The sequence below is a fragment of the Thamnophis elegans genome, chromosome 1, assembly GCF_009769535.1.
Source record: "Thamnophis elegans isolate rThaEle1 chromosome 1, rThaEle1.pri, whole genome shotgun sequence".
In the NCBI taxonomy this organism is placed as follows: Eukaryota; Metazoa; Chordata; class Lepidosauria; order Squamata; family Colubridae; genus Thamnophis; species Thamnophis elegans.
In genome coordinates this window covers 19,768,166-19,785,593 of record NC_045541.1, presented here as the reverse complement: position 1 = coordinate 19,785,593, position 17,428 = coordinate 19,768,166, and the positions used below count along the sequence as shown (strand labels likewise).

General features: G+C 39.5%; 1 protein-coding gene across 1 annotated transcript; it reads right to left on the bottom strand.

Annotated features, from left to right (window-relative positions):
- Nucleotides 1-15,339: 15,339 nt before the first annotated feature.
- On the bottom strand, nucleotides 15,340-16,446 carry NEUROD1 (neuronal differentiation 1). The gene is given in 3 exon segments (XM_032230630.1): nucleotides 15,340-16,040; nucleotides 16,043-16,346; nucleotides 16,348-16,446. Coding segments are annotated over 3 exon segments (1,104 nt in total).
- Between the last annotated feature and the right edge of the window lie 982 nt (nucleotides 16,447-17,428).

The following is a 17,428-nucleotide window of genomic DNA, read 5'->3' as shown; positions in this document are numbered from 1 at the left end:
CAGATGCACGGCTCTTAATTTCATCTGTAGGCTTCGGTTAACAACGGTCATTGGGAGCAGGTCGCAAAGGGATGTAGTGGTAAAATGTAATCTCAAGTTACACTCCCATGTAAGGCCATATACAGCATGTGCATGTCAGTAAGATACTTTATATACATGGGATTGGTGGTCCTTCGTATTATTTTCATTTCTGGTTATCTGGAGGAAAGTATCTGAAAATGCAGGCTTCTCTGTAAACCTGTGCACTAAAGAAGAAGCTTAATGTCCTACAAAAAAGGAATTCTTGTGTGAATAAATAAAATCAATACTGGATTTGGCCAGTCATCAAATACATCTATTTTTTTCATTAGCTACTTCAGGTTTTTGTAGCAAAGTGTGGAAAGAAATGTTCTGTGAAAAGCAAACGAAGCGGAAAAATTGTCCTCAGTGCTGTGTACTATAATCACAAATCATTGGAAAGTGGCACTTGAAAAATTCACATATATTTGAAACATATAAAAATTAAGAATGGAACATTTTTGTTCTTAAATCGTTTCTCCATATTTTTACTGGGAGTAGAGAAACACTTCTGTTTAATTTATAGAAGTCATTCTTGTTTAATGCAGAGACAGTATCTGTGGGCATAGATGATAGATGATAGATAGATAGATAGATAGATAGATAGATAGATAGATAGATAGATAGATAGATAGATAGATAGATAGATAGATAGATAGATGATAGATAGATAGATAGATGATAGATAGATGATAGATAGATGATAGATAGATAGATAGATTGATTGATTGATTGATTGATAGATGATAGTTGATAGATAGATATGCTTTTAGAGATGGTATTACAACTGACTTGATTTTTTTGTAAATACTTTAGAAAAAAGGAGAAAGGGACATACTACAAAGCAAGGGACCCATTTTGAGTGTCGTTGTGAGTAAAATAGTTCCTTAATCCCAATATGGCCTAGAGGCATTCTTAGAAACCAATATTTATTTTGTAAATAGCCATGGACTCTAGGAGAAGGGGAGGGAAAAGTAGTAAGATTTACAATAATTAAAAGAAGCTAAAACATGCAAACAGTATATAGCCATAACAAAAGTCAGCACAATGATTAAGTCAAATTGGCAAGGAACAAAATGTTATGAAAGATATCTGAATTTTACACTGTGCACTGAATGGTGGGATGACATGGAACAAGGCACTCAATAATTATGAAAAACAGCTGTGAAAAACATGATAATACTTTATTAAGTAGCCATTAGGCCATATCACGGTAAACAAAATGTAAAACACAGAACATTAATAACATCATATGCTAAAAGTAGAAAAGAAATCAATAAAGAAAATGGAAACCATATTTCTTTGTCACCCTTACAATTTGGCTCAATCAGTTCAACTGTTTCTCAATTGTACTGTTTTGTTCAAATAAAGGGTTGCAATATATATATAATTTGTTGGATTCTGTACATGCATAAAATACTCTGTTTTTATTGTTCCAATAGGTTGTTCATCTACTGTGCAGTCCAAGATTTTCTCTTATATGTCATTCAAATAATACATTTTCTAACTCAATGGCTTGGCAAATTCAAGTAGGTTCAAAATAAGGGACTTGGGTAAATTTTTCATAGTTAGCCATTGAGTCCAAATCCTGTTTGAATAAATAGCTTCTCCAAGGTGTTTGGATATTTCTGTCTTTAAATACTTGATAATTTAGAATGTACTGTTCTAGGAGCTCATACATATCAATAGGCCAGCCTTATTAAGGATGCCTATATTTCTCTGACCTTCAATGTCCAGGATTCTTTGTGCTCCAGAGGCAGTTGAAAAGTAACATGGAAACCACAGATTGTGATATCACTTGTCAATTGTACAATCCAAGAGGTCAGTTATTGATATTTTTTCTGTTCTAACAGTCAGAGTTTGGGATATTGTTTTTGCATCAATAATTGTGTGCCCTGATTTTAGACAAAGAACAAATTGTATAAATTCCCAATTTGATTATCACTGAAGCAGCTGAGATCTTTTTATTTACATTCACTTAACGGGTTATAGAAGGGCCTCATCCATTTCTAATTATCATAGCTGCAGCTAAGAACTTGGTTGCCTGTTAGAAGTTTTAGTGTGGTGATCGTGCAGCAGCTGATCTGTAATTATTGACACTGATCTGTAAGAAAGCTTGCTAATAAGTGGATGATTTGAGATCACAATACCAGGTGTGATATACTATAAGGAGCAATCTAACACTTGCCAGAGACTTGACTTAGGTGTTTGAATATACACAAGAATGATCCTATAAAAAGAATATTGTAATACTGTATATTCCTGTTATGAGGAAGAGCAAAGCATGAAATCACACTAATGTACTTTTCTGTGTGGAACTATCTATCTGGTTGAACACCAAGACCCAAAAATTTCCATTTAAGTTCTACGTGTGCTTTATCTAGAGTCATACAGCATATAACTAGGCCCGCCAGCAGAGGTGTCAAACTGGCAGCGCATGGGGCGGGTGAATCACTTGCAGGCCACACCCACCTCAGCTCCACAAAAGGGAAAAACATTGTGATACATCACATGACATCAAGTGACACAATCGAGTTTGACACCAGTGAACTAGAGGAAGATAGTCTACAATAAGACCAATCAAAATCTGGTTTTTCATATAAGAAGTACAACTGTCCATGAGTCTAGGTTTGGCTAAAACCTTACCCCAGAATGTTTATCCTAATTAATCCACCACTACCTGTATAATATCACACAGTGACTCATAAACAAAACTTCCCAGAATTGCACAACTAGAAGACTTCTTTTTATTTGTATATATCTGGATCCAATTAACAATAAAAGTATACATGACATAGTACTATTAATATTCATTTTAAATATATACTGCTCAATAATAGTTCAATTGGGGAAAAAAATCCTACTACTGTAGATATTGCCCAAAATGTCTCAAAACATCAGAAGAACGACAATAAATTGAATAATTGAAAAGAAAAAATCATAAGTAGAATTAATATCAGCAAGTTTAATATATTTATCAAACAATATTAAACAATATAAATAAATGACCTAATCTGACAGCTCAAAACCAAAGGGAAAATAAAGCCTAAAACAGAAATAATTACATACAAGGCTAAACAGAACTCCATTTCACAGAGGCAACAGGGGATTCCTGACAATTAATCTAGAAATATTAGTTGGCAGCTAGCCATCCTCCTAGTTCTCACCTGGCTCTCCTCTCTCAATCCATTTTCCATCTCTCACCTGGGGGTGGGGTGGTGGTAAAAAATGTCAATCTTCCTTCTAGCCCTATTTATGCTTACAATTGTGACATTCCCGAGTCTCTCTCCATCAAGCTCTACAGCATTATGTTCAACTGGGTGGGGTGGGGGTGGGCTTTAAAAGCTACCAAGATGGGGATAAGGTAGGTAAAAATGCCCAGCCCTTTGTTAGCATCCCTCCACAGGTTGCACTGAACAATGAAGCCAGTATTTTGGCCTGTTGTGGAATCATTCTGCTCACAATGGGTAGAGTAGGCCAACATGCAAAGAAAACAATTGTTCAGCAGTTATCATTGGATCTGATGCCAACATTAGAATGGTTCCATTCAGTGGTGGGTTTCAAAAATTGTTGGAACCTACTCTGTGGGTGTGGCCTCCTTTGTGGGAGTGGCTTGCCACCCATGTGACCGGATGGGAGTGGCTTGCTGCCCATGTGACCGGATATGAAATTATAAATTAGTACTTATGTCGGTCCAAGTAGCTATTCAGAAGTTAGTGGTTAGAAGCAATTGTAAAGCAAGATATGGAATTAAAACTAGAAATATTTTGTTGGCTATTTGAAAGGGAGTATAATATATATTTAATTTTACACATGTAAGCAGCTGCTGGAATTGTGTTTGCACAACAGTGGAAAAACAGAGATATGTAAATGAATAAATATTACAATGTGCAGGAATAAATAAATTGACAATTAAAATCAAGAAGGCTTTGAATACTTTTTCATGTGGGATTGGTTTTAGCAATTGCCAACTAACGGAAACAGAAATTAGAAATCCAAAAGTATGAAAGAAAACACCAATTATGTAAGGAAAGGTCCCTAAAATGTATAAGGAAATATTACTAGATCATTATTAATGCGTAGATAACTGTGGGACATTACACACCCACCAGTGGTGGATTTCAAAAAAAATTGGAACCTCTTCTATAGGTGTGGCCTGCTGGTGGAAAATCTTCTAACTGGTTCGGTAGATTTGACGAACCGGTTCACCGAATAGGTGCGAACTGGTAGGAACCCACCTCTGGTTCCATTATTTGCAAAAGTGTAGCCTGTGTCCATTTCTTACTGTTTTACTGAATGCTTTTGCCTTATCTGGTTATATTTTTTGCACCAACAAAGGTGCTTTATTTTCGGTATAATCCTTTATCACGTTCATTGGTCATGTTTCTGTCCTAGAATATCCTTATTAATTTATTACCCAGCTTTCCTTATATGTGGCGTCTCTATGTAGAGATAATGGGAAAGAGGCTTTATTTGTTCCTACAGCTTTCTCTCTTCCCCTACTGACAATATTTCTGTAAGCAGAAGGTACCTTAGTTCTCAAGGGAGAGTTTGTGAGCCTGACTGAGAAAGTTGAAGTACAAAAGATTTTAAATGACATTACATCTACAATCTGGCACGCTGCTGGTCTATAAATAATTCCTCACCCTATACTGAAGTCTTGGCACTTTCGCCTAATCTTTCTAGTTTAAAATCTTCAAGTAATCAATGCAGAGATCATTAAGTATATTTACTTAAGATGTCGGTCAACAACTAGTGGAAGCTAGTTTTTGAAGGTACAATAAACTTTGCATTTTAAACTAAGGAGAAACATATCCCTTTCTTTTCTCTCTCTCAGAAGATTAATAATGACATTTACACACACAGTAGGGGAAACGCTATTTCATAAAGGTCAGTGGGAAATTTGCCTCTGTCATTAGTAGCCTATTACATTCACTGAGAATCAATATTTTCAAAATCCAAATTGAACTAACAATTTTCTGTCTATACTGTAAAATTAAACATAAACAGTATAAGCACATGTTTTATAGATACTCTCTGTAAAAAGAACTCTACTTAAACATAGAATTTGAGCTTCATAAATTAGAATATATTGTTGTTTCACACTTTGGTGCTTGGACATAAGAAAGCTGATTATTTTTATACTTTTTCTGTACATATTGTACAGAATAAGAGCCGAGGTGGCGCAGTGGTTAAATGCAGTACTGCAGGCTACTTCAGCTGACTGCAGTTCTGCAGCTCGGCTGTTCAAATCTCACCGGCTCAAGGTTGACTCAGCCTTCCATCCTTCCGAGGTGGATAAAATGAGGACCCGGATTGTTGGGGGCAATATGCTGACTCTGTAAACCGCTTAGAGAGGGCTGAAAGCCCTATGAAGCGGTATATAAGTCTAACTACTATTGCTATATTGTACTTTATATTGTTCTTCATATTGATCCAGTCCTTTTAATTTATTCTTCACTGCCTAGCTTGATTGCCTTAGCCATGTTAATAGGTATAACTTCTCGCTTCACAGCCATTTAAATCCTAAAGTCTTCTGGAATTAGCCAAGTCCCTGGAAGTAAGCTGATCGTAGAATATTTCTGTTCTAGGATCCTCCATTGTCCAGATTCAGATGATCTGTAAGAATCAGAAGGTAATTTCCATGCCAGCAGATTAATGCTTAAAATCATCAAAGGCAGATTAGAGGCCCACGTGTAGAAGGCCATGCTAGATATTCAAGATAGATTTAAAAAAGTCAGAAGAATTAAGATACATTATTGATGATACATACTGAGTAATTTAGAAACCCAAAGAATCTCAAAAAGAAGACAATGTATGCTTCACGGCTTATGGAAGGACCTTTAACATGTCAAGTGTGGAATGTCCTTGGGAAATTGGAAATCCCAGAACATATCATTGTCCTCATGCAAAACTTAAACAGAGGACAGAAAACCACAGTCCTGGAATATGCTAAAGCAGACTGGTTCTAGATGGCAAAGGATGAGGCAAGACTATATATTCTGTCCTTATTTATTCAACCTTCATGCTAAATACATAAATGAAGACAATCTGCAAGCTCTAGTAATGAAAACCAAGAAGCATTTTTGAAAAAAATATAACGATGATTAAATGTAAAGAAACCAAATTAATGCCATTGGGTATGGCAACTAGTCTTAGAATTCACAAAGAAATGGTGGATAAATTTTACCTTTGAGGATCAAATCTCAATTAACAAATATGCCACAGACCAGCACTCTATAAGATAGCATTGAAGATCCTGAAAAAGATGTTCAGGTGTTATAAGATGTATAAACCTAGAAGATAAGAATGGCAGGCAATGTTTTGTCCAGTGACACACCATAGAAGCAATCACTGAATTTTCAAAAAAGTGGGATAGAAAGAATGTTGAAATTTGGTGTTAGAGAACACTCCTGAAAACAAATAGATCATTGAACAAATCAATTCCTGGCATGATGCTCAAATTGTCAGATTCTAAGTATACTTGAGAGACATTATATGAAGACTCCCCGAGAAGTCCATAATGCTAGCAAAGGTAGAAGGAAAGGAAAGAAGACAGTAACCAGCACTGATATGGATGGACTTCATTACAACAGAAATTGATGCCCCATTGGAAGACCTTGAAGAACCAGGTTAGGAACAGGTCATCCTGGTGAAGCTTTATCTGGGCTATTGCTAAAAAGCAGCACCAGCTCAAAGGCCTATAATCAGTCAAGATTGATCAAACCAAATGATCTTAGATGGGACATAAGGCATTTGGGACAAAAGATGTTTTAGCTTGGGTTTAGCAAAAACTGAATTGTCTCAGGAACATAGATGGGGTTTATGCCACAGCTACTGGAAAAATGCATTTTGTCAAAATACAAGATACCAATCTGAAAAGCAGAGAAACGCCTACTACTACTATTAATATTTTTAAAGGTAGTGCATAAACATGTTAACAAAAGTAGCATCAAATATTTCAGCACAATTGTATATCATTACTGATATTGCTGTTGCCACTGATACTTAGTTATTATCAGTGTTATGATATAAGAGAAAATAAATTCTTCCTAAAGGGAAAAAAAAACTGGTTTAAAAAAAAGTTCTGGAAAACATAAAATTGATCTCTCTCAATCCAAATATCTCCTTACCATACACTTTTGCTTGTTTGTTCTCTTAATCACTATTTCTTTTGAAATACTGCAAGCACAAACATTTGACAAGACTTTAAAGTCAATTAACATAGGATAGAAGAGTGAAAATGATTAGCTTCAAAAAAGACAAGATAATTGAAAAGCGATTTTTCCCCAATTCCTTCCAAATATTCATTAAACATTTAAGCAACTAAATTTGCAGAATCTGTTCCTGACATTGGCACTGGTTCTGCAGTTTTCTCTCATCAGATGAAAGCTGTATGTGTTATGTAGGGTGCATTCATGCATAAAAAATATCATTTTCATAAATTAAAATCTCCCCTGCAGTAGGAACATCTGTGCCTGCCTTTGAATAAAAGATGGTGGCATGTGAGTTGCCCCTTGACTGACTAGAAGAATCCTTCTATTTGCAATAAAATCACTTCCTGCAAAAGAATAAAACATAAACAATGTTCCCCTCTCTCAAAAATTGTTCCACTTTGCCCCATTTATGAGTAAGTCTTTGGAACAAGTTAAAAACGAACCATAAATGCTCTCTGCTCTGTTGCAAATTTCTTTCTTGCAATTTAAAGGAGTGATGCTATGCTTCTTGCAAGTCTATTTGTATAATTAGTTATCAATTATCTTTCATATATACTTTGTGGTTAATAGATAGGCTTGGTTCCAAAGCACTGTTTTAGACACAGCCTTGGGTTTCGTTTTATTTTATTCATTTTATCTCTTGTAACACATCACAAACTGCTTTTGAGGGTCCCCACCAATTAAGCAAATAGTTCACCATGCAAGATGGCTGCTTTTGGAGAAGCACAAACACAGAATTCTTCAGCTCTGAAGAAGCTTCTTGGATAAGAAATGTCTTCAAAGAAAAACCAGAAAGTCCAGTTGCCTCTTGAAAAGGCATCTGTGGGACAACTATGACCTGGATGACTGAGAATCTCCATAGACATTTAGCTATGAACCTTCAGATTGCTAATTTACATTCAAATGTCATCTTGATAAGAAATGAGAAATGGGAAGGCAGATACATTCAATCTTCCCTTTTCAGTGAATGAACCTTGATACAGGTCTCCTTTCACTTTCTTTGCTAAGTCCAAGGAAAATATGGTCAGGTGCTTCTTCTCTGTTGCCCAAGCACCATACATGTGACATTAAGTCAGTTTTGACTCCTAGCAACTACTGTATATAGACAACTCCATGCAGCTACTGGGACAGGAATGAGTTTCATCTTAGATTAGTTGCCTTGTGTTTACCATCTGCAATGATAATAAAAGAAGGAAATCTGAGATAGCTAAATTAGGCAACTGCAATAATATTTAACTTGTTTCTGCAACTTACTTTATTCTAGTTCTAGTTTGTTTTATTTATACCTACAGTACTGGAAATCTTCAGTATCTTATTTGCCTTCATTAAGATTCTCTTAAATATTTCAGATATGCGTAGAGAACAACATATTTACCCCATCACAAATCTAGAAGAAGCAGCTGCCAAAAACAATCAATTTCCATTGCCAGTTGGGTTAGATGTTCAGAAATTATTGTAGTATACTGCAACCTCATCTGTTCTCCACACTTTCAAAGAAGTGTGTTCTTGTAATCTAGTGGGTTGAACACAAGTGAATAGTCAGAAGAGACCCGAACTCATTGGTAACCTTACATTGCAATAAACAGGACATACATTCAATTTCTTAACTACTAAAATTGTTGACTGGGCAGGTGCAAAAATAGCCAGGAAAATGATTGAAGCCCAGGAAACAGGCCCCTTATCAGTCAACAGGAGTGCTGATTTAACACCAGCTTGTCAGGTATTTAGGAACTAAGGACTTGGCAGCACAAGGAAATAACAACCAACAATTTAATAACTGACCATCAACACCCCAATCAACTATAGAATACCCCAAAGTACATGTTCTGGTGAGAGAGAAGTTCCTTGAGGATAAGCTCTAGCACAAGTCTAAAAGCTCGGAAGACAAAATCTCTGGTCCCGATGACCGACCCAGATTGGACTCTGCAGCATTATTCTGGGACATATTTATTTGCCTTCATTTGTAATAATAATTATCATTTTATCAAATTTGCCTTCTATATATTACTACTGCTCTTTTTTCATATCTTCACTCATGTAATAATAAAATCATGAGTTTGATTCAAAGCCCCAGTGAGTCATAAACTCAGGTGAGGAACTATGATTTTGCTTTGGCATCCATTGATTATAACCCTATGTTCTCTCAGTAGCAAAAACAAATGTATAAGATAGAACAACTAGAAATGAACTGCAACATCGATGTCACCATCAATATGCTACCGATGTGCATTTTTATTGTATACCGATCAGAGTCACTGATGTAAGATGGGCAGCTATATAAATGTGATGAATAAACAAATAATTAAAGGTTGATGCCTACACATTCACTGGGCATAAAAGGCTCCAATCAACGTGCAGTAATACCCTGTGTCCCTGAAAATAAGACCTATCCCCCAAAATAAACCCTAGCATGTTTTCTGTGTGCACCTAATATAAAACTTACCCCCCAAAATAAGCCCTACTTAACAGCCTCTGCAGCTGACTGCCCACCCATTTCGTGTGGTTGCTCACAGTGCCGCTGCCACAAGGCAAAGGGGGGAGGATGGAGCTGCCCCATGCACCCCACACCAGTTTACTTAAGGGTCCCTGCAGCCAGGCCATCCACACCCTGACACCTGCCTTGTGATGGCAGCACTAGCAGCCATGTGCAGCCAGACCCCAGTTGGCCGCCGGCCCATGTCAGCTTGCTTGTGGCTGCAACAGAGCAAGAGGCAAAGTTGTATGCTGGTGCCCTGGTCACGAGGTGAGGCAGATGTTGGGGTGTGGATGGCCTGGCTGTGGGGCCCCTGAGGTAAGTTGGTGAGGGATGCATGGGCAGCTCTACTCCCCCACCTCACCTCATGGCTATGGCACTGGCATGTCGCTCAGCCTCCTCCTCTGTTTCAGCCACGAGCAAGCAGAGGAAGTGGGCCAGTGGCCATCCTGCTGGATGGGGCTGCCAGAGCCTTCACCATGGGGCATGGGTAGCCTGACTGCAGGGGCCTTGAGGTAAGCCAGTGCAGGGTGCATGGCAGCTCCACACACACCTTCCTCACAGTGGCAGCACCGACACGCTGCGCAGCCCCCTGCCCCACTGTGAGCAAGGCAGAATAAACGGACTCCCTGTACATGGGGAGAAAAAGACACTCCCTGAAAATATGCCCCAGTGCTTATTTTGGCCCAAAAGAAAACAAGACCCAGTCTTATTTTCAAGGAAGCAAATAGTAATAGCAATAGCAGTTAGACTTATATACCGCTTCATAGGGCTTTCAGCCCTCTCTAAGCGGTTTACAGAGTCAGCATATTGCCCCCAACAATCCGGGTCCTCATTTTACCCACCTTGAAAGGATGGAAGGCTGAGTCAACCCTGAGCCGGTGAGATTTGAACAGCCGAACTGCAGAACTGCAGTCAGCTGAAGTAGCCTGCAGTGCTGCATTTAACCACTGCGCCACCTCGGCTAGGAATAGGAATAGGAATAAAATGGCAGCAAATTCCTAGAACAGGGCAAGTGGGGAGTGCAGAAGAGCAAGTCAAATGGTTTGAAATAAAAATTTTAAATCTTAACTAACAATGATGTAGACCTGCCCAACAGATGTATAGGCTAAACATGAAGAATAGATGCCAAGCCCAATTCAAGGTACCAGAAAAAGACAGCCCAAGACATCATTAGAACCATTTGCTACACTGTGGGAGTAGTGTTTAAATGGAGGAAATAGCGCATTGAGTTGGCTTTCCTTATGCCCTATCCATCCCATTTAAATCACAGATATTTTTTCCCATCATTATCCTTGCTCACTCCTGTAATTTGCATAGCATATGTTGTTTGTGTTCACACTAGATGCTTAACCAATTCAAATAAAAATTTAGCAGATAAAAGGATGCAGTATAATGATACAGTTCTTTGTGGGTTAAGCATATTGTGCAAACCTAACCCATTTGATCATTTTAAAGTTGAGTGGGTTGTCCAAACCCAGAAGATGGGCTTATTCATTAACCAGGTTGTGTAGAAACAGAGAACACATAGTATAAAAAGTAGGCATGTGTTCCCCGTCATTTAAAATCAAGTAGACCTAGCCAGTTCATTGGAAGAGAAAAAGGTGATGTTTTCTCAAATAGATTCCTGTGTTTCTTTGGGGACTTTTGCTAGTCCTGGGAAAAAACCAACAACAACTAGAGAATACAGTCAGCTTTCAGGGGATGTGTGGGTAGATTTGTATAGGAAACAAGAAAAGGGCTATATGGAATTCACAAACCATACCGTGCTTTGCTATCAAATCCCAGTGATATTCATGTAGATTATGAATTGGTTTCTCAGAAGAAAAATTAAAATTGACACAGACACAATAATTCTACATAATAGTGTTCATATGTATGCAGATGATGTGTATACATGTGTCAGCACAGCAAACCCAGCATGTTATAATAAACGTGGAAAAAGAAAGCTATGGAAAGCATCATATGGTAGTTTCTTTTAAGGAAACTCACTATTTAAGAGTCTGTGGATTTGAATGACTGCTGGAAGATGGAAGTGAGTGTGGCTTCCCTAAGTGGAATGCAGCCTCTTATGTAGTTGCTTGATAACAACATAGTAATTTAACTATGATTGCGCAGTTTTATTATGCCAGCCGATGCAAGGGGACATTTTATCAAGTCACTAGTCTGCCTAGTGACTCACACATGGATACAAGAACTCTGTAAATTATCTTCTGCAAGTCAATATGCTTTTATGTCAACTTTCGATTTACAATTTGAGGATACTTAAACTTGATGTGTATTTTAGCCAGCACCTTTTCTTGGAAGTCAATATGGCTTGAACTTTTGGAAGATAATGATAGGTCACATTATTTATCTCTCTAACTCAATATATATTGCAATATAGAGAGAGTCTTTCTGGGTTAGTGTTATTTGGATTCTTTTCAACTGGGGCTATAACAGGGAGCTTCCTCATGAAAATGAGGTGGTCTATAAATGTTCCCATCCCTTCCCTTCCTTGGGATATGGAAACTATTCTCTAATTTATATTTAGAGACATCAGTGCTATCAATGGGCATCACTTTATCTAATTTAAATCCTTGAAAGTCAGACAAATTAAAAATGTACTTTCCAAACTCTTGAGTCCTATACAGGAGCAGGTTTCTAAATACATGAATGAGATGCAAGAAGATACCTTTTGTCCTCTTGACGTTGTCCAGTGTAATAATATTACTCTCAAGCTAATGCATTGGACTGGGATACCCTTTCCTCTGTTGTAAAGCCTACTTTTGAGGAACCATCTCTTCACCCACATACTAGTTTGCAAGCATTATTGATAGGCATGTCATCATTAAATAGAAGAAATTAATTCCAAACATCATTTCTGAGGATTATTCATATTAGTGTGTTCCAAGTGACAACCACTTGGTTTGGAGAAAATGGAACTGGTGTTGAAACTGAGGGGAGAACATGGTTCCAGAACACCTGGGAAATCATACTTTACTCAGATCTTCACTTTTTAAAATCTTATCCTTATTTTCCTGTAATTTTTTTCAGATGGAAAGACCTTCACTTTGGTATCAATAATTATTTCACACCTAGTGTTACAGAAAACTTCTATAAATCATTATTTGGACACAAATAATGTCCAAATTAGAGCATAAATTGGAGCAATAATCCTATGAGTTCTTATCAGTTTAGCTATGCAATCTTGAGATCATTTGCAAGAGTGGAACTAAATATTATCTGCTCCAGAGAAGAGGGTTAACCAACCCTTACTTCAGTTTACTTTGAGATGCATCAGAACATCTTTTTAAGCTGTGTGAAGTCATTCATAACTATTGTTAACAAGGCAAACCTTTTCCTTACTGTTTAATTTTTAATTCCTCTTCCCTTTACTTTGGGATAATAAAGACTGCTTCCAAGACATAGCGTGGGACTTCCAGCTTTAACTACAGTGGGCATCTCCATAATTTGATCTCTGAAGATTCATCACTTGTTGCTTGTATCTACACTGAGAGTTTAGGCACCAGAGACAAAGTGGCACTTGGCCAATAAAGAATTCCTATTCTATTCTATTCTATTCTATTCTATTCTATTCTATTCTATTCTATTCTATTCTATTCTATTCTATTCTATTCTATTCTATTCTATTCTATTCCACTCCACTCCACTCCACTCCACTCCACTCCATTCCATTCCATTCCATTCCATTCTTCTACTCCATTCCATTCTGCTCCATTCCATTCCATTTTGTTCTATTCTATTCACCAATATGCCTTCTCATCCTACTACTGTTTGTATATTGTATTGTATTACCGCTGTCAACTATGTGGAACTTGGGATGATACAGCAGTCTGCTTTTTTCATACTTTACTAGGCTGGAGCTGAAAACATGGTTCTGCTGAAGCCTCCATTTTGGATAGTCATTTTGTAGTTTAATGTTTCTGCTGATTTACTGGATCGCACCTCGGGATATTTTTTTTCAAACCTCATTTTATTGTACAAATAGTGAATGTTGCATCTTTTAATAACTATTACAATAATCCCATAGGAATTGGGAGGGGGGAATGGACCAAGGAATTTAGGGAGAAATGCAACATTTGACCAATGGCTCTTCACTACTTCATCACCCAGCTTAGTTTTGTTTTGTTTTTAAACATTCCAAATGTGCATTACGCTGTCACATACAGGATTACAAACAAAATTACAGTACTGGTTGATTTCAGATGAACCAGGATTACATTTCAGACAGCACTTATTCTGGGTTGCATTGTGCATGCATAACTATCTTGTTCTAATTACAAAGTCAAATGGTTTGCATTGGTTTGAAAACTTCTAACTACAATTGGCATATAATATATAACCCAACGATCATAAATCTTTCAATTTTTTTCCACTTGGACAGAAATAAAAAATTATATAACTATGCATTTTAAAAATCATGCATTTAAGGTTGCATGGAAACAATGTTCCTTTATCTGTAGTTTCTTTAAAATCTTAAAGAAATTAGGGTGGACTCCAAAGAGCTTTAAAAAAAATATTGCAAGTTGAATGTGATCCTGAAGCAGCTGTTTTTTTGTGGATAAGTGCAGGGTGTTTGTTCATGAGAACATGGGTGCATGCACACACACACATGCACACACACACAATTTTGCAGAACTCTTGGAATAATATACCAGTATAATTAATGGGAAATAAATATTTTTCCGTCTTCCATCCTTTCAAGCATAAATGAAAATCACATAGAGATTTTCTTATTCCCCCCACTGAAAAAAGAACAGTTTTCTCTCTCTCTCTCTCTCTCTCTCTCTCTCTCTCTCTCTCTCTCCCTCTCTCTCTCTCTCTCCCTCTCCCTCTCCCTCTCTCTCCCTGTGTGTGTGTGTGTGTGTGTGTGTGTGTGTGTGTGTGTGCATTTAAAAAGAAATTGAACGGAGGAGATGCTAAGGCAAGAAACAGCTTTTTTTCTCCCTTGTTCTTCTAAGTATTTTTTCTGTTGGTTTAAAGTACTTAAATTATTCTATATAAATTAGATATTATTCTACTTTGTTTCCGATAGGTATAAAAAATCGATGAAGCTGCATGGTTCAAAATAGTTTATCAAAAGTTATTAAAAATTCTGTACAAAAAAAAAATCACAACCAAAGACGCCAAAACGGGAAAGGGAACAAGTAGGAAAAACAAAATGCTGATTGAAAAATATAAATTTTATATATACTTTCAATTTCTTTCCTTTCTTTCTTTCTTCTTCTTTTTTGTAACTGGCAGATTTAGTGTTCGTTTTTTTAAAAAATTGCATAGATCCTAATTATTGCTTGCCATTCGTTGTGCCGATCAAACCAAGGGAAAGCCGAACGTCATCTAATCAACACCATCAAGATTCGGAGCGACGGGAGGAAGGGCGAGAATGACCGGCGGGGCCCAAGAGAAATGTCCGCTTCTCCGTTGCTCCTGAAAGGCGAGAACCCTAAAACGCATAAAAAGGTGTCTCGGAAGCCTGGAAGGGTTCCTTTTTCTCCGCTCACTGCCCGTCTTTTGCTCCCTTCCTTGCCCGGAGTCCGTGGCCGCTGCGAGCATCCCGGTTCCTCCTCTTTAAGCGGCTTGGAAGACCTTTCAGTCGTGAAAGATCGCGTTGAGCTGGGCGCTCATGACCCGCTCGTGGTGGACCTGGCTCTCGTAGGGCAGGAGGCTGTCGAGAGGGAGATCGCAGCGCGAAGCCGCCGAGCAGGCGAAGAGGGAGCCGTGGCCGGGAGCTCCGGCCAGGCCGGCGGCCGGGTAGTGCATGGTGAAGGCGTAGTTCTTCTCGAACTCGTTGGACGGCTCGTGCTTGAAGGAGAAGTTCCCGTTGACGCTGAGCGGCGGGCTGAGGGGCCCGTCGAAAGCGGGGCTCTCCCCTTCGGCCAGGGCGCTCTCGTAGAAGGGCTCCAGCGCCGCCCCGTAAGCGGGAGGCGCCTTGAGATGGAAGAGGTGGGAGCTGTCCATGGTGCCGTAGGGCGGACTCGGAAGGCCGGGCGACTGGTAAGGGTAGGGATGGCCCGGGAAGGAAGCGCCGGTAGGCTGGATGTGGGTCAGCAGCTCCGGGTTCTGCTCGGGCAGGAAGGTCCGCGGGTTGAGCTGGAGGCAGCCGGCCACCAGGTTGGTCGTGGGCTGAGATAAGCCTTTGCAGAGACTCTGCACGAAGGACACCAAGTCGGGGCTCTTGCCCGAGCGCAAGATCTCCGAGAGGGCCCCGATGTAGTTCTTGGCCAGGCGCAGCGTCTCGATCTTGGACAGCTTCTGCGTTTTGGAATAGCAGGGCACCACTTTGCGCAGGTGTCCAGCGCGGCGTTGAGACCGTGCATGCGATTCCGCTCGCGGGCGTTGGCCTTCATGCGCCGGAGCTTGAATCTCTCCAGCCGCGCTTTAGTCATCTTCTTCTTCTTGGGGCCACGTCTCTTGGGTTTTTGGTCGTCCTCGTCGCCTTCCTCCTCCTCCTCGGCATCCTCGTCGTCTTCCTCCGCCTCCTCCTCCTCTAGCTCATCCTCCTCTTCCTCCTCCTCTTCTTCCCCGTTTCTCAGAGATTCGACATCAGCCTCTACCTGCAAGGTTTCCAAGTCCTCCTCTTTCTTGTCCATGTCATGGGTCGTCGTCCTGGGAGCTGAGGCAGTCGTCAGTCCAGCTGGGGGTGCCGTGGGGCTGAGGCTCTCTCATCAGTGGATGCTCACTGTACGATTTGGTCATTCTGAGAATCCTAGGCCAAGGAGAAATAAACACATTTAAAACTATGAACACTGCATATATGTACACATAATATTCTGCAAGCAAGCCTGTTTCCTAGGAAGTAAGTATTAGTGGACTTCCTAAAATGTTTTTTTTGTGAGTAACCCTTCTTTTATTCAAGAAGCATTGTCCAGTACAATATCATTCTAAGAAACGGCCTTTGGCTTCAATTGGATCTCATTACAGCTCCCGTTACACCTGCAACTTCAGAGGCGCCACGGACCTAAGTTAAATTCCGTGATCGGTTCCATTTTTTCAAAAACTGAACTAAGCGAGGGACACTTGCCCTGGCAATGAAATTTACTTACTCTTGCTGCCTTTCGCCAACAAGCTTTTAATTCTCGTAGTTCTCTTCACGGCGACGCCTCTTGTCTCATAGAGCGTTATGTAATGTTTTATGGGGATTTTATAGGCGGAGGTCTCTAACCAAGAAGGGGGGGGGTGTCGAATTGCATTTAAAACACACCCACGCTGTAGATCCAACGGAGCAAATTGCCAATAATAATTTATCCAGGGCAGCAGGAGGAGGATTTATTCTTTTATTCGGCTCGCCTTTTCATTGCTTTCGCCCGTCCACAATAGCAGCCGATGCCACCCTGCACAAAAGCTTTACAGACTTCCAACTGTTCAGAGTCGAGGAAAACCCTGCCACCGAGACAGGGATCAGGTGCACTGACCGCCTAATAATTCCCCCTGCCCCCCCTTTTTTTTGTCTGAGGACCTCAATGTTCTGGGGAACGTTTGCTAATGATGAAATGGAAAGGACGGTGCGGGGGGACAGGGTGGGGGCATGGAATGAAACCTGCCAGGCAGGGCAAGCCCGGCGCAATCAAAATGCAACAGTTGAGCCCGTTGACTTAGTTGACTTGGGAAGTTCTTTGCTCCACCAGGTTGTCAATCAAGCTCCCAGTTCCAAACCGCTTAATTGGCAGCAGAACTTACC